Source organism: Dermacentor albipictus, chromosome 3, assembly GCF_038994185.2.
Source record: "Dermacentor albipictus isolate Rhodes 1998 colony chromosome 3, USDA_Dalb.pri_finalv2, whole genome shotgun sequence".
In the NCBI taxonomy this organism is placed as follows: Eukaryota; Metazoa; Arthropoda; class Arachnida; order Ixodida; family Ixodidae; genus Dermacentor; species Dermacentor albipictus.
The window spans coordinates 103,218,161-103,245,906 of NC_091823.1; the positions used below are offsets into that span (position 1 = coordinate 103,218,161).

The following is a 27,746-nucleotide window of genomic DNA, read 5'->3' on the forward strand; positions in this document are numbered from 1 at the left end:
TATCACTTCCTACTAAAAAAAAAAAATGACCAAGCCGAACGCATTTGTAGCCTGGTTTCCCGCCGCTCATGCTTTCTTCGATTTGATAAGCGGTGGGGGGAGCATGTTCTTCCAGAATATCGGGCCAACAACAAAAAAAATTTTTGACGCAAGTTTTTTGGCCTCCTGCAGCTCGAGGGGGAGCAGAAAATAGTAGAAGACGAGAACGAGAACGTGTCCACGTTGGAGCGAAAACGCCACACGTCAGCGTTCTGGAGTAGCACGCTTTCCCAGCGCGCCAGTCACTGCACAGCAAACGGCAGCTATACTCAACAGTCGCAGATCAACTGCAGTCGCGCTCGCCACGACGCACTTCGCAAACGCCGCTTGTGCCTCGAGGATGGCGGCGTCGGGCCGTGCTACTGGCTCCGCTGGCGCTGGCCTCAACGCCGGTCTCTCCAGGGACGACGACGACCGGATGAGCGCTCACAACGGCTACACCACGCTGCGGAGGGACGATTGCGAGCTGTCGACGAGCAGCAGCAGCGGCGGGGACGATGACTGCACCAGCAGCGGCGACAGCAGCAATAGCAGCGACAGCGGAAACAGCCACGTGGCGCAGGCCGGCGCGTCCCAGTCCGAGGACGTCGACATCGAAGACGTGCCGACTGCCTCCAGCGTCGCAGCCGTTGCCGCCTTCATGGCGAGCGAGCCACAGTTGGGAATCTGGATCCAGGGGAGAGTCGAACGACCGGCGGACTTTCCCAGTGACCACCCGGACGAAGTTCACGACTGGAGCGGTTGGCCCAAGTTTGCTCCCAAGAAGAACGCGGACCAACAGCGTGCTGCGATCGTGCCGAGCCTGCCGGCCAAGGTTCCCCACGTCGCGCTCGTGAACCAGCACGAGTTCCTGCTGCCCAAGATGGAACTGCTGATCCACACACAGGGCAGGCGAGTGTTTTTTCATCTTTTTTCTTTTTTTCTTATTCCGGAGCTTGCTGCTCGATCGGGACAGTTGTTGGCGCGGGCTTGCCTGGATCGTATGCGCGCGCCATTTACGTTCGATAGCACTGACATACAAGAGAGCAGCGCTTGAATGGAAAGCACGCTGTGCGCGTTCTTAATTTTTGGTGCACGCGCGGACGCTACTTTCCTTTGCGGAGGTTGCGTATAGTTGAAGCATCGTCGCGCTTCCCGAGATGTTTACTTTTGCGATTGCAACTGCGCGGGCACTCGACGCGTGTTCTCGCCACACAGTGCGGCGCCGATCTCAATCGTAACGGTTCTCTTTCAGAAACCGTTGCAATATCGCACTCCAGGACAGCGTTTTGGCCTCCGTTGTTAAAATGAGTGTTCCGAGCATGCATTAGTGTTCCTGCCGAGAAGCCGCATGTATTCAAATGCCGCAGAGTGGTGCCTGTGCTGGGCTAAATGAAGGGAACAGTATACTCGTCTATATAGCCAGCTATTTATTATGCGGACGACAATCACTTTCGTTTTGCGAATGTATCTCTGCTTTGAACCGTTTCAGCAGTCTTTATAGCTTTTTGAATGCTCATTGTTCTGTGCATGGTGCACATATATCCACCGGGCACACCACGTGTTTTAGCTGCTCGTTTTGAAACGTGCGTGCCTAAATATCTCCATCGCGTGACCACTGTGTTTATCAAAAATGATCGTGCCGCGTCCTTCTATTTCGCATGCAGGCTCATGCAGCCAGCGCCTTCGTTCCGCTGTACCAACTTGGTGGACGACCTGCAGTACACGGCTTGGCTCACCTTCACTAATTCCGTTGGGGGCGAATGCGGTCAGTGTGCACGAGGCCCTACTGGGGTCGTCCTTATCCCCGCCTCCCGAAAGAGGCGTCTTTCTTTACGTTACTGTCCTCGTTTGTGGTGAAGTGAATTTAAGCCCTAAATTGTATCCTTGGGCTGGTGCAGTTGGTCAGTACTCCCACCCGGATTCACCGCATCCCGGTTCTTCGTGGAACGGCCGGGTGCTGTCGTTTTCTCGGTTAAAGCTCTTCTCCTACGACGGCTTCACCTCTAAACTGCCTCCGGTAAGAGTTCGTTCGCCGGTTTCCCAGTTTAGACACGCTAGGTCACCGTTCGAAAGTTGCACTAAACTTCGCAGGTTTAAACGTGCGCACACTTTGCACTAATACCCAGGACAGGACTGTCGTCAATTGCAGTGTGCGCCCATCCAAATTTTGATCTAGCGATATTTGGGGAAGCCATCAACAAAACGTGACCGCGCGGGTGGTACAGATTGTTACCGTGCTGTCGCATCTCGTGTCTTGGTGCGTGCCTGCGATGGCTTCCCAGGCCGTTTTCTTGTCAGCCCAGCGAGCAACGTGGTCTTAAAGATATACTCGTAGCCACCTGCTTTCTTCCTTGTCATTGTGGTTTCTTGTTAAAACAGAAGTAGCATAGATGACCATATACCCCGAGGAGACCGCAACACAAATTTAGGTAATTTCGGCTGCCGTGACGCATGAATCAACGGTCGCTGAGATTTGACGATTAGGTTGAACTGTGTAAGGAACTGTGTATGCCTGGCCGAAATTGAACCACTCTCACCTAACGTTGTGACACCAGATGCCTTACTTTAAAGTTTGCCTTCATAGGATAGCTAGTGCAGGAGGTGCCATGCCAGTTCTGTATTCAACTGATTCGCGCAGTGCTTTGCACCATTCATGCTGCTGTGCACTACGAATGTTATCAATTCCCTTCAATGCAGTTTAGCCTTGTGATAATGAAGTTGAATACCTTCATTATAAACCGACAGTTCATTCAGGGCAAGTAGGCTGCAGTCGCACTCTAAAGCACTGGTGCTTTACGCGGGCTCGATTTTGATTTTTGTAAATATGTACAGTATCATAAGAATAAAAGGAATGATTAAGTATGCGTTCTACTGACTAGCCGATGGTTTAAGACATTCGCCTCTCCAAAGCTCAGCACTGGAAACTCTTCCATTATATGTCTTTCAGATCACCCTGAAGTGTAACAACAGTTACCGAATCCAAGTGAACGTTGGAATCGTGGACAACAGCGGACACATCTTGAGCAGGTCGGTCGTCCGCCGCTTTGTCGGTGCCCACTTCATTGCCGTCACCCAGTTCAGCAAAAAACCTAGGTGGGTGCTGTACGTATACTGCGTGCCGGCTATTTACTTTCCCTTCCAAATCGGTACACTTAACATTTCACTGTCATCTTCTTTCTCTCTCTCTCTCTCTTCCTTCTACAGCTGAGGAAACCACGACCAGAGCTTCATCTTCATGTTTTTTTTTCTCGCCCATCCAAGCAACAAGGGATTCAAGACTAAGGCACGCTAATTTAATAATATATACACTGCACTCTTTTCACGACTTTCATTGTTTCTGTGATAAAAGTAATAAAGACACATTTGCCGGTACGAATAGGTCCGTTTTTTCTTTGCTTAATGACATTTTACAGTACAAACAATGCACTGGTGGTGGTTCTACTGAAAAAAAAAATTCTGGGGTTTTACGTGCCAAAACCACTTTCTGATTATGAGGCACGCCGTAGTGGAGGACTCCGGAAATTTCGACCACCTAAATCTAAGTACACGGGTGTTTTCGCCCCCATCGAAATGCGGCCGCCGTGGCCGGGATTCGATCCCGCGACTTCGTGCCCAGCAGCCTAACACCATAGCCACTGAGCAACCGCGGCGGGTCAGGTTCTACTGAAGAATACGAGAATGGACTTGCTGCACACATGATGATGCCAGGCCAGTTTCCGCACTGAAAAGAAAACAGATAAATTTGAAGCAATCTTCGCAGATAAATAAGAGCACCCTATTTCCCTTACATACTTCATAGAAAGCCCATTATGCATAGAATGTAACCTGAAGGTGCTTCTCCCACGACAATTAAATTCGAATTTTCAACATGCACATCATGATGGCCATCCAACAGTCGTACAGTGACCGCTTCCTCTGGAAATGCAAAGTGAGCATGCGATGGAATGGACCACAGTTTTACACATTTACTAGCGGGAATTGTGGCGCTAGTGTCTAAGGGATCTGCAAGCGGGGCAGTTCAGCCAGCATGGTGAGGAAGTGCATGAATTTGCCTAAACTTCGTCTTTGTAACTTTGCAAAGTGATCATTTTGAGAAGGCACTGCATCGTATATGTGACTACATAAACATTAACATTGTTGGACGGCAAGGTGCAAACGCAGGACCTCTAATACATAAGCCCAATAATAGCATTACTCCATGGACGCATGGACGAGCAGAACCACTGCAGTTAGTAGCGATGAGGTGTGCTTGCGGAGTTTTATTACCTTCTGCATTAAAAAAGTATAAATTGCTTTGAAATTTAGGAGAACTTAGGCCCAGGTAAAACGAAAGAAACGAAGCCATAAGAATGTCTGAAGCCGCAAGCACAAAGATCGGGCAAATGCATGTACTTCCCATCATACCCTAGGTGGAAGTGAAGGATCGCAGTACCAGAGTTCCCTCTATAGTGATATGAAACTCTGTGGCTTGGACGGGAACTAACTCTAACTCGAGAAATGGCTGGGGATTGTCTGCATTTCCGAGAGATTGAAAAGGACGGCTTCTATGCATGGACGGTGAAAATCATATGGTACAAGTGCTAGCCAATGAACGAATCGTGTTTGTGTAATGTGAGTACAGAATGTCCTGCTTTCTTTTAGGAAAAAAAAGTGATTATTAATGGCGAATTCAAGTTCAGGGAAACAGTGCATGTACAGAAAAGGTTTACAATTTGTGAGAGCGCGTGTTGACAGTGCGACATTGTGAAAAATTATGGGGCTTGCAACCTTGCAGAACGACATCCAAGCTTCAGCGATGCTGTTAGCGCGGGTGCACACTTGCAAACGCGTTTTTCCATTCGTTTCACCAGCTGAGCCGCCAGAAGTCTGTGACTCAGCCATAGTCGAGAACGAGCTATTTTCGGCTTTGAAGTCTATGAAGCATAATCGCAGTCCAGGATCCCATGGTCTGACAGTTGAATTTTATGTGAAGTTTTGGACACTGTCAGGAAAGCCGTTCATATCAGTGGTGAACAGGCTACACAGTGAAGAGACTCTGCCAGCGTCCAAAAGAGAGGGGATAATCTCTCCTTTGTAAGGATGAGTCGAGAAGCACGAATTTAAGAGCATGGCGCCCAATCACACATCTGAACCGCGATTAGAAACTCGTAGTGAAGTGTCCGTGTATGCCACTCACTCCAGTACTCAACACTGTTTTGGGTCCATACCGGGCATGTTGGGTCCAGGGACGTTCCACTCAGCTCCATGGTTTAGCAGTCAGGGACCTTCTCCTGTGGGCAAACGCCAGGAAACTTCCAGGCATTCTGTGCTCCTTCGACCAGGAAAATGCTTTTGAACTTGAAATTGATTTATTCGTTATCATTATATCATTAGCCTTAGGTACCTGTACCGCGTTTTAGAAGACGCGGGCTCTAGGGTGGATTTTCGGCAGATGCTCTAAGCTTTGTATTCTCGACCGACTTCTGCTGTTCTCATATAGGATTGCGCCTCGGAGGCATTCATTGTGGGACGTGGTGCATGGCAGGGGGAACCTATCTCGCCTGACTTCTGCGTGCTCGCTTTTGAACCGCTTGTGCAGAGTTTTGGCAGATTCCTACTGCGACCAGGACCCCTCCGGTTGCACTATTTGGCTATGCGGATTGTGGTCCCGGACGAGACATCACCGTGCGCCGTCTAGGATGTCATGGATAGTTACTGCGCAGCGAGTGGTGCAAGGTTGAATAGGTCGAATAGTGCAGTCTTGTGCTTGTACTCCATTCCGTCCAGTCCGCAGCCCGTTCATGGTATTCCCATGAAAACGCGGTTGCACATTCTAAGTTTCCAGTCCGGTCCAAACGGTCTGTCTCCTTAAAACTGGCAGCAAGCTAAGGAGAAGCTTGAAACCAGGATTAAAAAATTCAACGCCTTGTCATGTCCATTGATAGCTCGAGCGACAATTCTTCGCTCACTTCTGTTTTCCTCCCTCACGTACGTGGCATGTGTGTCTCCTGTTCCAACCCAAACCAAGCTTATCTTGGAGGGTCCTCTTTCGTTTCCTCTGGAAAGGGACAACTGCTTGTGTAGCTCGGCAGGTACTTAAGTTGCCAAGGATAAGGGAGAACTCAGAATTTCCGACCTGGGTATCGTGGATACTGCACTACACGTCAGGTGTACCTGCAGGTCACTCTTAACTCGGATATGCTCCTGACTCAAAGCTTTATCGCCTTTTTTCTTAGTACCCGACTCCGTTTGTTTTCGCAAAGTACATTTTTCCCACTGTGTGACTCGATCAGGTTCCTCATCCACCACTTATGCGGCGGCTGCCATCTCACTAGTATGCCTCCGCAAGGTTCATCCCAGCATCGATGTAGTTTCAACTCCAATCTAAGAACTAGTCGATATCCTCACCCCATGTTTTCCCTCGCATTGCCAAAGGTACGATCTGTCTATCTACAGGCCGAGCTGGAAGCTCATTAGGGCCAGTCTCCTCGACGTCATTCGAGCTACGTTCATGTACCGCCTGGAGCGAGGGTGCCTGCCTTTGAGTTACAGCCCCTTCGCAGGCATCCCGGCTCGTGGAGTGTGCCCTCTTTGTGGCGGTCGTGAGGATCCAGTTCATATCTTTACGCAGTGTTTGCTTCCCCCAGCTCTTCTCCAACGGATTGCGTCTTTTTTTTTGTCTTCCAGGTGTTCCATATCAGACTGATCGATTTTTGAACCCTTTGCCTAAGCAGGCGATCAACCAGTTCGTGCTTCTTCTTGTCGAGTGCTCATACCAAGTTTGGTTGGCGTGCTGTGGTGCCGGTTGCCGGAGGGCGGGCGCCAGGCCTTCACGAAGTGCTTGCGAAAGCACAGGAGGATGTCTGGTTACATCTCAGCCGGGAGCGGCATTATTTGGGCGACAAGAAGTTTCTCTAAGTGTTGGCTCGTCCTGTCGTGATTTTTGGTGAGTCAGGTGGAAAGCTCTCCATTAAGTTATGATGCATGCTCATAAGGTCACTCGACTTGGCCGTGTGTGCCAATCGATCCACGAGGTTTTGTTTGGCTCAGTAGAACCCAGAGCCGGAACCGGTCGTGGCATGCCCCCACGTGGTCGCGCTGCTCCGCGGATGGCTTTGGCGGTCTCCGTCGTTGTCCGAATCCGAAGGTCTGTCAGGCTCGTGTCTTGTAAGGCCGACATGGCTGTTTGTGTGCTGAGTGCAATAGCTCAGTCGCGCTGCGCCACAGCAGCCCCCTTGTCCGAGAAGGAGCGTTGGCCCGAACCAAAGCCTCCCCGCCCAGTCAACCCGGGTGCGTTTTTACAATTACTAGTAGGTAAAGCGGGTTGGCGTTTCTCGAGGCGCTCGACGTTCGCTGTGTCTTAAGGTACGTCGGACAGACTTCCTCGCGCGTTCGGCGCTGGTGCTCGTCCACGTTAGGTTAGATTAGCTTATGTTTAGGTTAGGTTTACGTTAGCTTACGTTACGTTACGTTAGCGTAAAAGGCGTTAGGGTGGTGCGGCGTATTCTCAGAGCAGTTACACCGTGTGGATAATTATTGTATTTGCGTCGAGGCCACGTTATGTTCTGTTAGCTTAGGTTAACGTTACCTTAGCTTAACGGTACGTTAGGCTAAATTAGTGCCACGCCCCGCTGTACCTACTAGCTATTGTGAATACACAACCTGGGTGCGCCGGGGTCAATGTACCAAATGATGCTGGGTTGATGAGTACATGTAAGCTATGGGACGCGGCACCTTTGGGTGCCAAGTCCTCTTCCTGTCTGACAACGGCACGATCTGCTGGCGCGGCGCATGCTTTGTAACGAGGCGCGCGACGACGAAAAATACTGTGGTGGCACTGCGATCGAAGCGAATTGAGCCGTATCAAGGTAGCGCCGTTAGAAACTACTGGCGATACTTTTCGGGTCATTCGTAATACTTAGCGCGCTGGCGCATGCGTTCAGGCTGCTGAAACGGTGTCTACAATTGCATGCGACATGTATTTATGCCTTAGGCATAGATGTCTTTCTTTCTCTTCGTTATTCCACTTTATTTTTTAATGCCGCTCGGTGATAGCACGTGCATTGCGGCCCTAGTGTCATCTTTCATTCTACTATGTTATTGTGCGGTTCTCTCTGGAGAACATATTCTTCTTGATCTTCAAGCAGCATATATCTGTCATGTGTATTTTAGCGCATATAGTTTTCCACCAGTAGGTCTTGCGAAACGCAGACGGAAAACATATGTAAACTTCCTGCTTGCCGCTTCAAACAAGCAAATTATATCTGCCCCGTCCGACGCCCTGTACTCAGATTTACGGGAAGTATTCTTATAGAAAAAGAACTGAAATGCAACATTCCATTCATGTTTTCGCCTTCTTCGCGTAACATAAGGCGGAGTAATCGGTACGGGTTCTTTTATTACGGTCGGACCTCAGGTGCCGAAAACAGTCGTAGGTAACCATCATCATCATCATCATCATCATCATCATCATCATCATCAGCCTAGTTACGCCCACTGCAGGGCAAAGGCCTCTCCCATATTTCTCCAACAACCCCGGTCATGTACTAATTGTGGCCACGCCGTCCCTGCAAAGTTTCTTAATCTCATCCGCCCACCTAACTTTCTGCCGCCCCCTGCTACGCTTCCCTTCCCTTGGGATCCAGTCCGTAACCCTTAATGACCATTGGTTATCTTCCCTCCTCATTACATGTCCTGCCCATGCCCATTTCTTTTTCTTGATTTCAACTAAGATGTCATTAACTCGTGTTTGTTCCCTCACCCAATCTGCTCTTTTCTTATCCCTTAACGTTACACCTATCATTCTTCTTTCCATAGCTCGTTGCGTGGTCCTCAATTTCAGCGGAACCCTTTTCGTAGGCCTCCAGGTTTCTGCCCCATATGTGAGTACTGGTAACACACAGCTGTTATACACTTTCCTTTTGAGGGATAGTGGCAACCTGCTGTTCATGATCTGAGAATGCCTGCCAAACGCACCCCAGCCCATTCTTATTCTCCTGATTATTTCCGTCTCATGATCCGGATCCGTCGTCACTACCTGCCCCAAGTAGGTGTATTCCCTTACGACTTCCAGTGCCTCGCCGCCTATTGTAAATTGCTGTTCTCTTCCGAGACTGTTAAACATTACTTTAGTTTTCTGCGGATTAATTTTTAGACCCACTCTTCTGCTTTGCCTCTCCAGGTCAGTGAGCATGCATTGCAATTGGTCCCCTGAGTTACTAAGCAAGGCAATATCATCAGCGAATCGCAAGTTACTAAGGTATTCTCCATTAACTTTTATCCCCAATTCTTCCCAATCCAGGTCTCTGAATACCTCCTGTAAACATGCTGTGAATAGGATTGGAGAGATCGTACCTCCCTGCCTGACGCCTTTCTTTATTGGGATTTTGTTGCTTGCTTTATGGAGTACTACGGTGGCTGTGGAGCCGCTATAGATATCTTTCAGTATTTTTACATACGGCTCGTCTACACCCTGATTCCGTAATGCCTCCATGACTGCTGAGGTTTCGACATAATCAAACGCTTTCTCGTAATCAATGAAAGCTATATATAAGGGTCGGTTATATTCCACAGATTTCTCTATCACCTGATTGATAGTGTGAATATGATCTATTGTTGAGTAGCCTTTACGGAATCCTGCCTGGTCCTTTGCTTGACAGATGTCTAAGGTGTTCCTGATTCTATTTGCGATTACCTTAGTGAATAGTTTGTAGGCAACGGACAGTAAGCTGATCGGTTTATAATTTTTCAAGTCTTTGGCGTCTCCTTTCTTATGAATTAGGATTATGTTAGCGTTCTTCCAAGATTCCGGTACGCTCGAGGTCATGAGGCATTGCGTATACAGGGTGGCCAGTTTCTCTAGAACAATCTGTCCACCATCCTTCAAAAAATCTGCTGTTACCTGATACTCCCCAGCTGCCTTCCCCCTTTGCATATCTCCCAAGGCTTTCTTTACTTCTTCCGGCGTTACCTTGGGGATTTCGAATTCTTCTAGCCTATTTTCTCTTCCATTATCATCGTGGGTGCCACTGGTACTGTATAAATCTCTACAGAACTCCTCAGCCACTTGAACTATCTCATCCATGTTAGTTATGATATTGCCGGCTTTGTCTCTTAACGCATACATCTTATTCTAATTCCTAGTTTCTTCTTCACTGTTTTTAGGCTTCCTCCGTTCCTGAGAGCATGTTCAATTCCATCCATATTATACTTCCTTATGTCAGCTGTCTTACGCTTGTTGATTAACTTCGAAAGTTCTGCCAGTTCTATTCTAGCTGTAGGGTTAGAGACTTTCATACATTGGCGTTTCTTGATCAGATCTTTCGTCTCCTGTGATAGTTTGCTGGTATCCTGCCTAATGGAGCTACCACCGACTTCCATTGCACACTCCTTAATGATGCCCACAAGATTGTCGTTCATCGTTTCAACACTAAGGTCCTCTTCCTGAGTTAAAGCTGACTACCTGTTCTGTAGCTTGATCTGGAATTCTTCTATTTTCCCTCTTACCGCTAACTCATTAATTGGCTTCTTATGTACAAGTTTCTTCCGTTCCCTCCTCAGGTCTAGGCTAATTCGAGTTCTTACCATCCTGTGGTCACTGCAGCGCACTTTGCCGTGCACGTCCACATCTTGTATGATGCCAGAATTAGCGCAGAGTATGAAGTCTATTTCATTTCTAGTCTCGCCGTTCGGGCTCCTCCACGTCCCCTTTCGGCTATCCCGCTTGCGGAAGAAGGTATTCATTATCCTCATATTATTCTGTTCCGCAAAATCTACTAATAACTCTCCCCTGCTATTCCTAGCACATATGCCATATTCCCCTACTGCCTTGTCTCCAGCCTGCTTCTTGCCTACCTTGGCATTAAAGTCGCCCATTAGTATAGTGTATTTGGTTTTCACTCTACCCATCGCCGATTCCACGTCTTCATAGCAGCTTTTGACTTCCTGGTCATCATGACTGGATGTAGGGGCGCAGACCTGTACAATCTTCATTTTGCACCTCTTATTAAGTTTCACAACAAGACCTACCACCCTCTCGTTAATGCTATAGAATTCCTGTATGTTACCAGCTATATACTTATTAATCAGGAATCCAACTCCTAGTTCTCTTCTCTCCGCTCAGCCCCTGTAGCACAGGACGTGCCCGCTTTTTAGCACTGTATATGCTTCTTTTGGCCTCCTAACTTCACTGAGCCCTATTATATCCCATTTAGTGCCCTCTAATTCCTCCAATAGCACTGCTAGACTCGCCTCACTATATAACGTTCTAGCGTTAAACGTTGCCAGGTTCATATTCCATTGGCGGCCTGTCCGGAGCCAGTGATTCTTAGCACCCACTGCTGCGAGGCAACCTTCTATATGAACACAACAACCAAACCCCGGCCCTCAGGTAACCATTACATATGCCAATATTTGACCCGTAAGCCGTGTGAAATTCATTGTAAGGTTCGTTACAGCGCAACACAAGATACAGACAAAAGGAAGGTATAAAACGATGGCGCGGCGCTGAATCTCAACTGATATTTTTTATTGAAGATGTCTAGCCTATATTTAGGTGCCAATTCATAACCATGACAGACGAAAAAAAACTCAACTCGCCATCTTGATGCCGTGCGAAATTTTTTTTATTCAGTCCATGCTTAACAACAACAAAGAAAAAAAGGCGGCACGGCAGCCTAATTAGTAGCTGCATAGTGGATATGGCGTTCCGCTGCTAAACTCGAGCTCACGGGTTCAAAAAAACACTCGTGTGCTTCTGTTCAGGTGCATGTTAAAGAGCCCCATGGTGGTGAGAACTGAACAGGGTGCTTCATGATCACATCGAGACGTGAAACACTAGATTTTTTTTTTATTAACTAATACAAAAAGGACGTAGCCGCGCCCTTAGGCTTCTTTCAGGAGTATAAACGAAAGAAATTATTCTCGAGTCTGATTTCTTATAAAAACATGGTTGCGTTATATTATATTTCATACCTAAATTTAATGCCCTTCCCAAATCTACACGGTCCGCTCAAGTAAGCAGCCTCTGTATTATAAACGGCTGCGTTCAGTTATCCGGTGCACTATCATAATGATAACAATGAAGCAATTAAAGGAACGGCATGCATCACATGTAGGTCTGCTGTGTTCGTTGAAGAAGATAAATTTGGTACCACATTGGGCACCCAGTTTTATTGTGTTGCAGACATGGTGATACTGTCAAAAAAAAATGTTTCCCTTGCCTGAATCAAGTTAGCAGACTTACAGGCTGCCCCAAAACGGGGCGTTTATATTGAATGTCAGCTAGGACTTTGTTCAGCAGAACTGATTAGCACCTGTGCGTTAATTCTCCCAGGAACTGTTGAGCCTCTGCGCAACAGCCACGACTCTCCAGCAGCACAGTCATTCGGAATAAGAGTCCTCACTTGCATCAAAAGTGCTGTTATGCGTCACATTCGAAAGGAAGCGGCTAGTCAATAATTTTTAATAGTGGATTATGAAGTCGAATACGATCTGAATGGCAAACACCATTCGATTAGACTATATGTTTCGACATCATTTCGCCTGCTGGTACGTTGAAGGAGATCGCCAGACAATTCACGGAGGTTACATTGGTAAAGACTTCCCGGTCTCCCCGATTCAGCCTGAGTACACATGCAACACATTTTCCTTAGCATTGTTGTTCATATTACCGTCCAGTAATTGCCTTGATTGCTTTTCTCGGAGAGTAGACTGGTTCTCTCGGGGCTGGTGCAGCTTTTAAAAGAGAGACGCCTATATTCCGGTCGGTGTTTTCACTTTTTCAATCAGTGCATTTAGAATGTTTTATAATTTTTCTCTTACATGTACGTCTTTGACATATATGTCTATGTACCCTTAGATTTACCCAGAAGTGCATTGGTCATCTGCATCTGTTCGCGCCACGCAGTCAATAAACCACTATGTAATATTGTTTCTTTCATCATTGTCCCTGATGGATGTACCACCAAGGCGCGTAAAATGACAAGATATCAATAAAATTTTTCGTAGCTTCATGTTGCAGATAGGCGGCTTCTGCGGCCAAAATTACGTGTTACTTCGAGAAAACTGCTAAAAATAGCAGTTCACCTGGCTAAAACTACAATTGGAACCGGCAGACAAGAGTCACGTGTGCACCAAAGCAAATAAAACCATAAAAAAATTTACTGCACTACTGCGAGAAAAATTTAGTGTCCGTTAGCGTCCGCGCAAAGAACGCGCGCTCGCTGGCACTCTAGCCACACGTCATACGAACTCCTTAGGGGCAGGCACCTTTCGATCAGCAATGCCGCGAGCAGAACCGAGAACGAGCTCATCTATGCCGTGCCGATGCTGCAACCCGGGCACAAGACCAGTCTCGTGCAGCCGAGCGCAAGCAAATGCGTACCGAGGATCCGGCAGCCTACCAAGTCGTCGTCTAACAAACCATTTGGATAAACCGAGTGGTAAACACCGGGGCCGCACGTTTCAGCTTCGCTGGCTAACCATCTGTGCGAAGTGCTTGGGGGGTATTTTTTTTTCCCGCACGTCCGACGCCCTGGATGGATGGATGTAGAATGGATGGATATTATGAACGTCCCCATTGGAACGGGCCAGTGGGTTTCACCACCAAGCTCTTTCTATATTATACTGCCTAATGTCATACCTAGGTTAAAAAAGAAGAAAAAGAAAACAAAACCAACGATGAATTGCCATAACCAAATACTCTGACCCCCTGTTGTGAACTTTGTTTTTGTACGTCTCCGTTTTTTTTTTGTAGTTTCCCTACTTTTCTTCCACCAATCTTCCACTCGCCTCTTACTAATCTTTATTGCAGACATGTTTACTTTTCTCCTGTTCTGAACCCAAGGACTTCAAGGAGGCCAGTGTTGCCTAAATTGACCGCTTGGCAGATATCTTCACGTTCTAATGAAACATGCTCCATAGTTTCCCTAGCTTATATGCCGCAGCAAGCAGATGCTTATTCTTCCTTCTTATATCTCGCTTCCTGATTTCGCTTCGAAAAGTAATGAGCTTCCCTTTGAGTTATCATAAATTGTTTCTTTCCTAATTTCGTTTTTTCCTCTTAAGTAGTTACTCATGGCAGGTTCCTTTTCCATTGCCGCCACTCATGAGGTTATCTCAGCCTCTCTGACTTTGCGCTTGACGTTCTTTGTTGCTGTGTTACTCACCCTACAGGCCACATGCTTGCTGGTAAGATCGTAGTTCTTTTCCTCCTCTGTGAATCAATGTTATTCCTGTACAAATTCCTGAACGCTCTCCCAGCCCATTTACAGTCTTCCATATTCCTCAGACGTCAGGTGAAAGGCACCGCAGCGCCACCAGTACGTTTCTGGGAAAACTGCTTCAACACTACCCCCACCCCCTCTACCCCTAATATACGTAGCACATTATTGGGGGCGAGCTCCACCGCTGAGAAAGCTGGCGCCACCGTCGGCGTGACGTGGCATGAGGGATCACGTGGACACAGCGGCCGCGTAGGCTGTTTCGGAAGCGTCTAAGCGAGCTGAAAACAAAAGTTTAAAGTCCCACCTGCCCCACGGTTGTGATTAAGTGGTGAGACTTTACCGCCTTGGGTGTCTGCTTGACAACATTTGAAAGTACTATAACAGGTAGTGGCTGTCTTTCAAGGCGTGCAGCATGGTAGGCTACTGCTCGGTGCCGCAGTACCGGACGTACGCAAAGGAGCCCGGGGTCAGCCTTATTTACACGTAGCCGCAGGGCAAGAAGCTGCGTGAAGCTTGGCTGGCGAAACTTAGAACCGGCAGACAGCCATCGGCTACAACTCGGGTATGCACCGAGAGGACTGGGAGGCCGCCCTGCTCGGCTGCTCAACCCTCCAGGACCAACGTGCCATGGTGGCCCGAGCCAAAGCCGCTGCAGAAACCACGGGGGTCCCGGACTAGGGACCCCCCCCCCTCCCTAGACTTTGTAAGTGCTGGGCCCTTAGGGCTCGGCTCACACCTCCTCCTGTAAATAGCAGAAATAAAGTTTATCACCATCACCACCACCAAGTACAGACGCAAGGAATATTTCTGCTATACGGCGCCGGGACTGCGCGATGTTCGGTGAGTAGCAGAAAACGAGCACTGAGACTCTCGCCCTAGGCCGCTGCCCGGCTAATGTCATAAGGGTTTGGCCTATGAACTCGTTGATGCTAAATACTGGCAAGTTCACTGGAACGGAAAGGGAGCGGTAAGACGCACATTAAAAAAAAGGAATGGCATATGGTCATGTTTGTGTTATGGATTAATGCACTGGGTTACGAAAAAGAAGCAGAGGAAAATCGCACGCTGAGAAGACCGATAAACATACAGTGCGACGCAACTTGAGAAATAATATTCAAATGTCCAAGAATTTAGAAGTCAAGAAAAGATTGAATCGTCGCCACGGCCCATCATAGTCGCCGTAGGCGTCGAAGTTTCTATAACGAAATTGTTTGTGAACAGTTCTGATAGCGTCCACGCAACAATGGTTGCTAGTGTGCTGTCAAATGCTCATTTGCTGCGGCCTAAAGCTCACGGCACGTTGCGAAAACGTGCTCACAGCGAAAGCGAAACTTTGTGCGCAGCTAGATGCATGCAGACGCGCAGTCGGTCGCTGCAAACCCGTGCGACCGATGCATTGAGGCTTCATTCTGTTATGCCCCATTTGGTTAAACAGACAGCCCACTATAAGAACACATTTCACATAGTTTACTCTCAGCGTTTGCCTACCTTTCATGCAAGAAGCCGGTTCGGGAGACTCCATCGCGACGACCTCGCGCAGTGGCACGTTCACTGTGCGTATTCGGTAAAGAGATAGCGTGCGTAAACGATTCTGTGCTTTCAGTTTGCCCAAGATCGTTATATCGACAGTAAAAAACTTCTCTCGTTTTGAGGGCACCTATACAAATGTGGAGAAGGGCTGCCGCGTGGTGTTTTTATTGAGTGCGGTAAGCGAAACATATGAGGAGCGTGCCGCGTGATCCCTCACACTACGCAAGGGAGCTAGGCGCTCCCAACAGATAGCGACTCCGTAACTCTTCGCCCCCAATAGCGCCGCGGAAAGAGCTTAAAGGGACACTAAAGGGAAACAATAAATCAGTTTAGACTAATGGAGCATTGTTTGAGAACCCTGCAGGCAGTCATTTCAAGAAACTAGTTTGAATATTAGACGAGAAAATGAAGGTCCAAGTATCAGTATTTGAATTTCGCGCCGAAACGCCAGCGCCGGTACGTCAGCGTGACGTCAGGGATTCCAAAGTTTGTTTTCGCATTTCGGCCGCGTTGGCTGAATAAAGGTTCCCGAAACTTGGCATGTTTAATATTTGGTTCCTTTAGAACACAATGTAGTCAATCTGTACCGCTATATATAATTAGTAGGCCCTAGAAGATGCCATCAAAATTCATGACGTCACAGCCCCCAGGTGCGTGAACTTAAGTAGGCGACGCCACCCGTATTTCGTTCTTGCGCTTTTTCTGGCTCACCAAACGTCTTATCGTTGTAAGAGTGGTGTTTTTGGTGTTGTAGAACGGTGATTTACTGATGCAGAAGAAATCACTTTTCACTTTAGTGTCCCTTTAAATTTCAAGCCAAACGCCGTTTGCCCTTCTTCTTGCGGGCACCGTGCGCCTACATACATGGCAGTGCTGTGACGTCACTCAGTGACACGTGACTTCTTTTAAGGCGACATCAGTTGTTTAATACGTTGACGGATTAAAGTTTAGAGAAATATTAGAAGATACAAACTTAATGTCTGCGTTTTTTTTTTGTTTTATTTTGTGCCTTAGAAAGAAAGCTGTGCTTCCATTTCGTCTGCTTGTTCCCAAGTTGTGCAGAAATCCGCTCAGAGGACGAAGCCTTGTCATTTTCTGCCGTGTTCCAGCGCCGCCATCTTTCATCCTCTCTCGTCTGCCCCAGTGCTCGTGACTGTGGCACTGACTTATACCCCATAGAATAAGCCTGGAAGTTGCTGCTCTGCTACTGTACCAGCCTCTTTGTATGTGAGATTAAACTCGATATCACTTGCTTCTAGCGACCTCTCCATCCTCACCATGTGCATCTGTCACGGCTTGTCGACCTGTTCGCCGTCGGCGCGAAGTCGTCGACGGGGTATACACGCCGGTTGGTCGTGCCGTACTCTAGCGAACACAGTGAAAGAGTCAGAGTCGGGAGATATAGAGAAAGAAATATATTTCTAGTCTGACAATGACACACAATTTAAACGAAACACAAAAAAAACACAAGAACACTAACACACATGCACTTAATCTAGATCAGTCATGAAGACGAAAGAAATACAATGAACAGTTAACAGCGGATATAGAAATTAACACTACACAAAACACACTAAACGGTGGTCAACTAAACAGAGTTCGAAAGAAAACAAATGGCCGCGCAGCAGCAGCAAGTCCAGCAGTCGTAGAGTAGACGGCTGCAGAGCTTTCCCGAAGAGCGCTAGTAAGCCGATCTCGTTGAAGTGGATGCGCGATTGGCACGACAGATGCATTGAGGGGCAGAAGTATATACAGCTTGGCTGTAAAGAAAGCTCGTTGAACCGAACAGCATACAAATGAGCATGCAGCGGGGCAGACACGAAAGCATTTTTCACGCGCAAGAAATGTTAACTGGGACAAGGTGCAAAAATCTTGCTATCGAATCGCAAAACGTTGGAAACCTTAGAAGCTCGTGGTATAGAGAACACAGCTTTCTACACGTTAACTCTTTTGCTCCACATCTGTACCACATCTGACACATAATTAAGGGAATTTGAATTTAGTTTGTCTTATTAGCACGGTGTGAAAGAAAACAGCGAATGTTCTTTTTCAAAGCATTAAAGGACACGGCGTAAATTAGGAGTATTGAAACCAATTTTGATGGTAGTTTAAAAAAAATATGCAAGTATTATACGTGCTTGTACGGAACGGGTCTCTCAATACGGCTTCTTTGGACAGGACTGAAATATTCAGGAGCTCAGCCTTTGGTGATCCCAGCATCATAAATACATTTGCGGGTTATCTTAAGACCAACAAGGCAACAGTAATGCTTCTCATCCGAGCCTTAAGAGCATGTTCTGGCGCATCAAATGACACACTGCCGTATATAGCGCTATGATGAGAGCGAAGTACAGAAATTGGGCCGTCAGCTATAACGCAGCTGTTTTTGCAAACCTCACTGTCACACTCCATTTGCCCATGACCTGCGTAACGTGGCGCTGTAAGGCTTGTACATTGTTGATCCAATCAGCAGTCTGCAAAAGCGATGCGAATGATACTGCGATTGTAGGAAATTTTCGCCGGACAGTTCGGAATTTCTTTCAATACTGAGAGAAAAAAAATTCACCGACGATTACGATACTCCCCAACGCGAAATTTCAGCGCAGCTGTATAGGTGTTTTCATTTCGCGATGTATTGACTGGCGCTGACAATGTCTCGTGCGGCACGTTGCAAGCGCACCGAAGTGTGGCGCGACTGCATCGCTAATCGGGAGATCGCGAGAGGCAGCGCGTAGGTGACGCGTGGACGCGATTCACAGCAGCCGCCGCCGCAGACAGACCTCCACTCATGCAGCGCTTGGTTTCCATATATGGTAGCGGTGGACGCGCTCGTCGCGTGCCATCGGTGAAGAGATAAGGGCAGTAAAGGGCGTGGTATACTCTGGGGCCATCTCGTAACGGTCGTCGCCGCAGAGCGCGTCTTGCGCGCGGCACTACGCTTTTCTTCTCACGCTTTCGCCATACCCTCCTCCGCCGCTTTCTACCTCATGGTTCCGCTGCCCCCTCCTCCCCCACTTTCCGCCTCATGCTCTCTTCGCTATCGCAGTCTTTTATCCGCGCTCCGCCTTCGGTATTTCATCCTTCGCTGTGCTCGCTCGCTCGGTTACTAGGACGCCGAGGCACGATATCGACGCTCGCATGGCAGCATCCGTATAGACTTTGCAGGTGTTAACGCATGATGCATCGACGATGTTGTGTTCGTCAACAGTACCTGTTGTATCGCTGCGTCGTAACTTCGTTGGCTTATTATTTGTGATGCTGGTGAATTCCCAGGGAGGCATTGGGTAGGGCTGATTGTCAATCCGAGAGCCGTGGTGAAAATGACCATGCAACGCAGCGACAGCCGGAATAAGTTGCTTTTTTATTTCACGTGCTTTTTCACGTTGCAAAATTAGCTCTGCAATTGTGTTGAGCTAGGCATGTTCCTGTAAAGTTGGTATCGGAGTGATGCGGGGCAGTGCTGTGATTGTGCGCATAGCATCGCGATTAATCGTCTCCAACTGTGCCAGCTGCGCCAAAGTCAGCCGTTGAAATTGTGCTTGATAAAAAATTCGTGGCTGCAAGACTGCACGCACCAACCGTCGAGCTACGTCAGTACGAGCTCCAGCTGCTTTTGCTGCAATGCGACAAATAAGATGAAGTGTTTTTGTCGAACTCTGTCTGGGTTTACGGAGCCAGTGTACACCACTGCCGGATTGGTGAATATCGAGACCCAGTATGCGGACCTCAGAAGCCTCAGGGATTGTCAGTGCGCCGAGTCTAAATGTAAAGGGGTGCTGCGTGATTCTTGTGCGTCCTTTCTTGTTGGGCACCACAACATAGCTTCATTTTTGGGCGGAAATGTCCGATCCTGCTTTCCGAGCGTAATTCAGCACATCAAGGGCTTCTTGAAGCTGTTGAGTTTGTCTAGATATATCTTTATGCACGGACCACAAAGTGACGTCATCCGCATAGATTAAGAACCTCACATCTGGAATCCGATGTAGTTGCCAGGCTAGAGGTATTAGAGCAACGTTGAAGAGAAGAGGAGCCAGAACCGAACCTTGTGGGACTCCTCTGTTCGATGTGAAGTATCCTTCTTGCCTTCCATCTACTCTAATCGCAAATGTGCGATTCTGAAGGAATGAGTAGATGAATCTTATCACCCGCGGTGGAAGTCCCAGGTCGATGAGGTTGGCTATAATGATTTCATGGTCTATACTGTCATAAGCTTTCGTTATGTCTGTTGCTACTACCGTGCGCACAGCGTGACTGTGTGGAGAAACCTGTAAAACATCGTCTGATAACATAGAAAGTCCGTCTTCAGTTCCCTAGTAAGAACGGAATCCAATTTGAGCAGGATGATATTTATCGTGGCGTTCAAGCCACCAGGAAACTCGTGTGGCCAGCATCTTTTCAGCGAGTTTGCAGACAGTTGAGGTTAGTGAAATTGGGCGTAAAGACTGCAGGCTATTTGGAGACTTTCCTGGTTTCGGAATCGCGACAACAATTGAATGCTTCCAATCAGGTGGAACGTTTCCAGTCTCCCATACTTTATTAATAGCCTGAAGAAGTGCGTCGAGAGCTGCTCCTTCCATGTTTTTGAAAACCTCATAAGGAATACCATCGGGATCAGGTGTTGTTCATTGCTTCGAAGTTTCAATCGCCGCTATTAGTTCGGCCATGCTGAAAGGGCTGGAGATATCGGATTTGGAGGTTGTGTCAGACTCATCAATTTTGGGGCAGTTTATAGGTGACGCTTGGTCGTATTTCGGGAAAAACGCTCTAGCAGCGTGTTCTGCAAATTGATGCGGCGAACTCTGCATCGCTAACCTAACGCTCGCTGCAGGGTCAGGTTGCTTATGACCGCGTTCCATTGACCGGAACGTACGCCAAAGTGCTCTGTTTCCAATTCCCGATCCAAGATTCTCGCACCACTCATACCATCGTCGTCGAGAAAGTTGTTTTTCGTGCTGACGCGCCTTCGCCGCAATATGGTTAGCACGTGCACGGCTACCTGGTGCATCGGGATTCCTCGACGCATACAATTCTGCCTGACGTCGCTTTGCCCAAAGTTTCAAAAGGGTGAGGTCCGGTTGAGGTTGTTCCTCGTCAACTGTGGTTACAGTGGTGTTCCTCCGTAGTAGTTCTTTCAAAGCGGGAAGAATTTCTGAGGGCTCTGAGGGTACTTTATCATTCGATGATTCCCGAAACTTATCCCAATGCGTGACGGTTACTCGTCGTCGAATTTTCTTTATGCACGTTCTGTGCAAACCAATCATTATTGGCATATGATCACTGCCCCATGTATCTGGTTCCACCCGCCACTGCGGCATTCCAGGACCCAACCACCACGTGAGGTCCGGAGCGTTTGTTCTAGATACTGCGGGTACAGCACAGGTAGCCACAGCATGATGGTTCAGCAGTGTAAAAGTGGCATCGCTCATGATGTTTTTAACTTGGCATCCTCTTCGGGAGTTGTACTTGTACCCCCATTCTGTATGTGGGGCATTGAAGTCTCCACCCACGAGAATAGGAATTCCCGGGTACGTAGACCGGAGATGGGCTATCCACCCCAAGTTCAAACGTGTGCGTTGCGGTCTGGCGTAGAATGACACTAGAATGACAGGAGTATTCACTGGTCGTGTCAGGACCCCGACAACTTCTTGATTACCACTACGCCATGGCTCCAGGTCAATCACTGTGTGAGCAATATGCGATGATATATAAACTGCAGCTTTTGCCGGAGCTGAAGCCATTGTCGTAGCTCGTCTATCTCTAATATATGGGTTATGGTACCCATTAAAATTGGATAGGGAGCATAGCTTATTATGCTCTTGAATAAGTAGTGCCCATACATGTAGCTTATTGTATTGAAGCTTGGTTTTAATTTCTCCTAACTTGGAGTTTAGGCCCCGACAATTCCACTGTAGAATTCCATCCTGTGACAGCTGCTGCAGAGAATTAGCCATGATGCAGGCAATTCTGAATGAGCAACGTTAGTTGAGCAAGTTGACCTAAAACTGCTGTCCAAACAGCTTGGTTGACCTGTCGTGCCGGACGGGATCCAGGCGTAACGGTGGCATTAGCAGTGGTTGATGCGTCACGTGTCGGTCCTATTTTCTGACGACGGAGAATTGCCATTTCTTTATGTTTGCGTAGTCGCTCAATCTCTCTGACCAGTGCGTCTATCCGAGCGTCAATGTCATCATGGTCATCATCTGACTGATGCAGAGGTTCCGCTAATTTCTGTTTCTTTGTCTGCGACTGCTTGCCACGTTTAAGAACAGAAGAATACAGTTGTGTTTCTGGGGCTTTTTCTTCTTCTGCCAGGACCATCTCTGGCTCTTCTGCAAGAACCTCATAACGATTGTGTGTTGTTACTATATAGCCGTTTTTGGTATAGCCTTTCGTATCCGTATTGTGGCTTTCTGTTTGGTCGGACAATTTGTGCTTGTCAAATCGTGCTCATCAGATTTATATAAGCCACATCGATATCGTGGCTGGCCTTCTGGTGTGAGCTTTTCTGGATCAATAGTACGCTGTGGGCAAAATGCCTGCATGTGTCCACGTTGAAAGCAGCGGTAGCAGAATATTGCTCGAGGGAGGTAGGGTTTAGGTCGCAATATGCAACCGTAGTAATAAAACCGTTCTGGGATACATTGTGGGCCCTGCACCGTCACTAAGCATGTACGGCTTTTGCCCATGAATCTAGCTGCGAGCACCCTGTGTGTCGTGGAGGTCAATTCACGACATATTATCTCAGGGGTGTCTTCTGGGTCAATGCCATAGACAACACACCTCTGTGTATTAGGGCCCGATGCAAAGTAGCACTGCACAGGCAGGTGTTGATCTTCTGACAGCGGGATAGATGTTAAAGTGCACATTTTGTGCACATCACTGAGAGATGCCAAGTGCACAGTGATCGAGTTGGTAGATTTATAAGCTGTGAACCCTTTGTATCCGGTGGTTTCAAGAGATTGGTCGATGACCCTTTGGACATATTTTGTGGCTACGGAAGTTATGTCGTAGCATGAAAGGGGCCGTATATGAACTCGATATAATTGAGAAGGGGTGGGCGTTGGGTAAGACTGAGAGGGAGCGGGCGTAGGGGAGGAAGTGGAGGAATAGTCTGGGGTGGCCCTTACCTTTTTTGCCGGTTGCTCCGATGCGATGGCGTCTTGTTGAAGCACGTTGATAGGGGGACCTCGCTTGGCTGCATTCGTCGAACCGCCAGACGGCTGCACGTCCATAGGGTCACCAGTGTCCGTCGGCACGACTGCGGATAGGTTCACATTCACATCACGAAGAGGACTGTCCTTCGGCGTTGCATCTTGGGTATTCGACCTATCGGATGCACACTTCGGCTGCATAGTTGGCATGGATGTTGTCATGCGCAGCAGTCCAGGGGAAGGTACAGATGAGGAGCTCACATCTGGCACAGACACTTCTTCTTCGTCGGGCGAGCGCGGCGGCTCGGCCGCACTAAGCCTAAGCGCCAGCCGTGCTTGTTTTGAGTCTATCGGACGAGCAGGATCAGTAGGACAAGGCAAAGAAGAGTCCTCACCAGAGTCCACAGGTCCCCATGTATGTATTCAAATGCCGCATAGTGGTGCATATGCTGGGCTAAATGAAGGGAACAGTATACTCGTCTAGCCAGCTATTTATCATGCGGACGATAATCACTTTCGTTTTGCGAATGTATCTCTGCTTTTAACCGTTTCAACAGTCTTTATAGCTTTTTGAGCGCTCAGTGTTCTGTACATGGTCCACATATATCCACCGTGAACACCACGTGTTTTAGCTGCTCGTTTTGAAGCGCGCGTACCTAAATATCTCCAACGTGTGACCACTGTGTTTCTCAAAAATGATCGCGCCGCATCGTTCTATTTCGCATGCAGGCTCATGCAGCCAGCACCTTCGTTCCGCTGTACCAACTTGGTGGACGACCTGCAGTACACGGCTTGGCTCACATTCACTAATTCTGTTGGGGGCGAATGCGGTCAGTGTGAACGAGGCCCTACCGGTGTCGGCCTTATCCCCGCCTCCCAAAAGAGGCGTCTTTCTTTACATTTCTGTCCTCGTGTGTGGTGAAGTGAATTTGAGCCCTAAATTGTATCCTTGGGCTGGTGCAGTTGGTCAATACGCCCACCCGGATTCACCGCATCCCGGTTCTTCGTGGAACGGCCGGGTGCTGTCGTTTTCTCGGTTAAAGCTCTTCTCCTACGACGGCTTCACCTCGAAACTGCCTCCGGTAAGAGTTCGTTCGCCGGTTCCCCAGTTTAGTCGCGCTTGGGAGTTAGGTCGCCGTTCATAAGTTGCACTAAACTTCACAGGTTTGAACGTGCGCACACTTTGCGTTAAAACCCCAGGAAGAAGTGTGATCAATTGCAGTGTGCGCCCGTTGAAATCTGGTCTAGCGATATTTGGGGAAGTCGTCAACAAATCATGACGGCGCGGTTGGTACAAGTTGTTACGTGCCGTGCTTTCCTATCTTGCGTCTTGGTGCGTGCCTGCGATGGCTTCCCCAAGTCGATTTCTTGTGAGCGACGTGGTCTTAAAAATATACTCTTCGCAACCTGTTTTCTTCCTTGTCGTTGTGGTTTCTTGTTAAAACAAAAGTAGCCTAAATGACCGTATACCCCGAGGAGACCGAAACACAAATTAGGTCATTTTGGCTGTCGTGACGCATGAATCAACGGTAGCCGAGATCTGTCAATTGGTTTGAACTATGTATGGAACTGTGTATGCCTGACCAAAATTGAACCACTCTAAGCTAACATTCTGACACCAGACGCCTTACTGTAAAGTTAGCCTTCATAGGATAGCTAGTGCAGGAGGTGCCATGCGAATTCTGTATTCAACTGATTCGCGCAGTGCTTTGTGCCATTCGTGCTGCTGTGCACTACGATTGTTATCAATTCCCTTCAGTGCAGTTTAGCGTTGTGATAATGAAGTTGAGTACCTTTCTTATAAACCGACAGTTCATTCAGAGCAAGTGGGCTGCCCAGTCGCACACTACAGCACTGGTGCTTCACGCGGGCTCGATTTTGATTTTTGTAAATATGTACATATCATATCAATAAAGAATGATTAAGCATGCATTCTATTGACTAGCCGATGATTTAAGACATTCCCCTCTCCAAAGCTCAGCACCGGAAACTCTTCCCTTATATGTCTTGCAGATCACTCTGAAGTGTAACAACAGTTACCGCATCCAAGTGAACGTTGGAATCGTGGACAACAGCGGACACATCTTGAGCAGGTCGGTCGTCCGCCGCTTTGTCGGTGCCCACTTCATTGCCGTCACCCAGTTCAGCAAAAAAGTTAGGTGGGTGTTGTACGTATTTTGCGTGCCGGCTATTTACTTTCCTTTCCAAATCGGTACACTTCACATTTCACTGTCATCTTCTTTCTCTCTCTCTTTTCCTTCTACAGCTGAGGAAACCACGACCAGAGCTTCATCTTCATGTTTTTTTTTGTTTCTTTGCCCACTCTCGCTCATCCAAGCAACAAGGAATTCAAGACTAAGGCACGCTAATTTAATATTATATACACTGCACTGTTTTCACGACTCTCATTGTTTCTGTAATAAAAGTAATAAAGTCACATTTGCCGGTACGAAGAGGTCCTTTTTTTCTTTGCCTAATGACATTTTACGATACAGACAATGCACTGGTGGTGGTTCTATTGAGGAATACGAAAATAGACTTGCTCCACACATGATGATACCAGGCCAGTTGCCGCACTGAAAAGAAAACAGATAAATTTGAAGCACTCTTCGCATATAAATAAGAGCACCCAATTTCCCTTACATACTTCATAGAAAGCCCATTATGCATAGAATGTAGCCTGAAGGGGCTGTTCCCACGAGAACTAAATTCGAATTCCCAACATGCACATCATGATGGTCATCCAACAGTCGTACAGTGACCGCTTCCTTTGGAAATGCAAAGTGAGCATGCGATGGAATGGACCACAGTTATATGCATTTACTAGAGGGAACTGTGGCGCTAGTGTCTAAGGGATCTGCAAGTGGGGCAGTTCAGCCAGCGGGGTGGGGAAGTGCATGAATTTGCCTAAACTTGGTCTTTGTGACTTTGCAAAGTGATCAATTTAAGAAGGCACTGCATCGCATATGTGACTACATAAACATTAAAACTGTTGGACGTCAAGATGCAAACGCAGGACCTCTAACACATAAGCCCAATGACAGCATTACTCCATGGACGCATGGACGAGCGGAACCACTGCAGTTAGTAGCGATGAGGTGTGCTTGCGAATTTTTACTACCTTCTGCATTAAAAAGTATAAAGTGCTTTGAAATTTAGGAGAATTTAGGCCCAGGTAAAACGAAGCCGTAAGAATGTCTGAAGCCGCTAGCACAAAGATCGGGCAAATGCATGTACTACCCATCATACCCATGGTGGAAGTGAAGGATCGCAGTACCAGAGTTCCCTCTATTGTCATATGAAACTGTGTGGCTTGGACGAGAACTAACTCTAACTCGAGAAATGGCTGGGGATTGTTTGCATTTCCGAAGGATCGAAAAGGAAGGCTTGCATGGACGGTGAAGATTAAATGGTACAAGTGCTAGCCAATGAACGAATCGTGTTTGTGTAATGGGAGTACAGAATGTCCTACTTTCTCTTAGGAAAAAAAAGTGATTAGTAATGGCGAATTCAAATTCAGGGTAACAGTGCATGTACAGAAAAAGTTTACAATTTGTAAGAGCGCGTGTTGACAGTGTGACATTGTGAAAAATTATCGGATTGCAACCTGGTTCGGATTGCAAAGACTATATGTTTCTACTTCATTTCGCCTGCTGGTACGTTGAATGAGATCGCCAGACAATTCACGGAGATTACATAAAGACATCCCGGTCTCCCCGATTCAGCCTGAGTACACATGCAACATATTTTCCTTAGCATTGTTGTTCATATCAACGTCCAGTAATTACCTTGATTGCTTTTCTCGGAGAGTCAATTGGTTCACCCGGGGCTGGAGCAGCTTTTAAAAGAGAGACGCCTATATTCCGGTCGGTGTTTTCACTTTTTTAATCAGTGCATTTAGAATGTTTTATAATTTTTCTCTTACATGTACGTCTTTGACATATATATGTCTATGTACCCTTAGATTTACCCAGAAGTGCATTGGTCAGCTGCATCTGTTCGCGCCACGCAGTCAATAAACCACTATATAATATTGTTTCTTTCATCATTGTCCCTGATGGATGTATCACCAAGAAGGCGCGTAAAATGACACGATATCAATAAAATTTTTCGTAGCTCAATGTTGCAGATAGGCGGCTTCTGCGGCCAAAATTACGTGTTACTTCGAGAAAACTGCTAAAAATAGCAGTTCACCTGGCTAAAACTACAATTGGAACCGGCCGACAAGAGTCGCGTGCGCACCAAAGCAAATAAAACCATAAAAAATACTGCACAGACCTACTTCGAGAAAAATTGAGTGTAAATCAGCGTCCACGCGAAGAACGGGCGCTCGCTGGCACTCTAGCCACACGTCATACGTACTCCTTAGGGGCAGGCACCTTTCGATCAGCAATGCCGTGAGCAGAACCGAGAACGAGCTCGTCTATGCCGTGCCGATGCTGCAACCCGGGCACAAGACCAGTCTCGTGCAGCCGAGCGCAAGCAACTGCGTACCGAGGATCCGGCAGCCTACCAAGTCGTCGTTTAACGAACCATTTGGATAAACCCTGTGATAAACACCGGGGCCGCACGTTTCAGCTTCGCTGGTTAACCATCTATACGAAGTGCTTGGGGGGTCTTTTTTTTTTTCCCGCACGTCCGACGCCGCGGATGGATGGATGGATGTAGAATGGATGGATATTATGAACGTCCCCATTGGAACGGGCCGGTGGGTTGCACCACCAAGCTCTTTCTATTATACTGCCTAATGTCATACCTAGGTTAAAAAAGAAGAAAAAGAAAACAAAACCAACGATGAATTGCCATAACCAAATTTTCTGAACCCCTGTTGTGAACTTTG

General features: G+C 47.6%; 1 protein-coding gene across 3 annotated transcripts; it reads left to right on the forward strand.

Annotated features, from left to right (window-relative positions):
• On the forward strand, nucleotides 1-25,355 carry LOC135913801 (uncharacterized). 3 transcript variants are annotated; one of them, XM_065446511.2, is made up of 5 exons: nucleotides 1-930; nucleotides 1,686-1,786; nucleotides 1,920-2,038; nucleotides 2,969-3,114; nucleotides 3,226-3,393. In XM_065446511.2, the coding sequence occupies exons 1-5, from the start codon at nucleotides 380-382 to the stop codon at nucleotides 3,227-3,229; spliced, it is 921 nt and encodes a 306-aa protein (XP_065302583.1). In that variant the 5' UTR covers nucleotides 1-379; the 3' UTR covers nucleotides 3,230-3,393. The 3 variants fall into 3 exon arrangements, with proteins under 3 accessions (XP_065302583.1, XP_065302578.1, XP_065302568.1); XM_065446506.2 differs by lacking the exons at nucleotides 1,920-2,038; nucleotides 2,969-3,114; nucleotides 3,226-3,393 and adding exons at nucleotides 23,870-23,988; nucleotides 24,920-25,065; nucleotides 25,173-25,355 and having other exon boundaries at nucleotides 39-930; XM_065446496.2 differs by lacking the exons at nucleotides 1,686-1,786; nucleotides 1,920-2,038; nucleotides 2,969-3,114; nucleotides 3,226-3,393 and adding exons at nucleotides 23,636-23,736; nucleotides 23,870-23,988; nucleotides 24,920-25,065; nucleotides 25,173-25,355 and having other exon boundaries at nucleotides 86-930.
• Nucleotides 25,356-27,746: the final 2,391 nt, after the last annotated feature.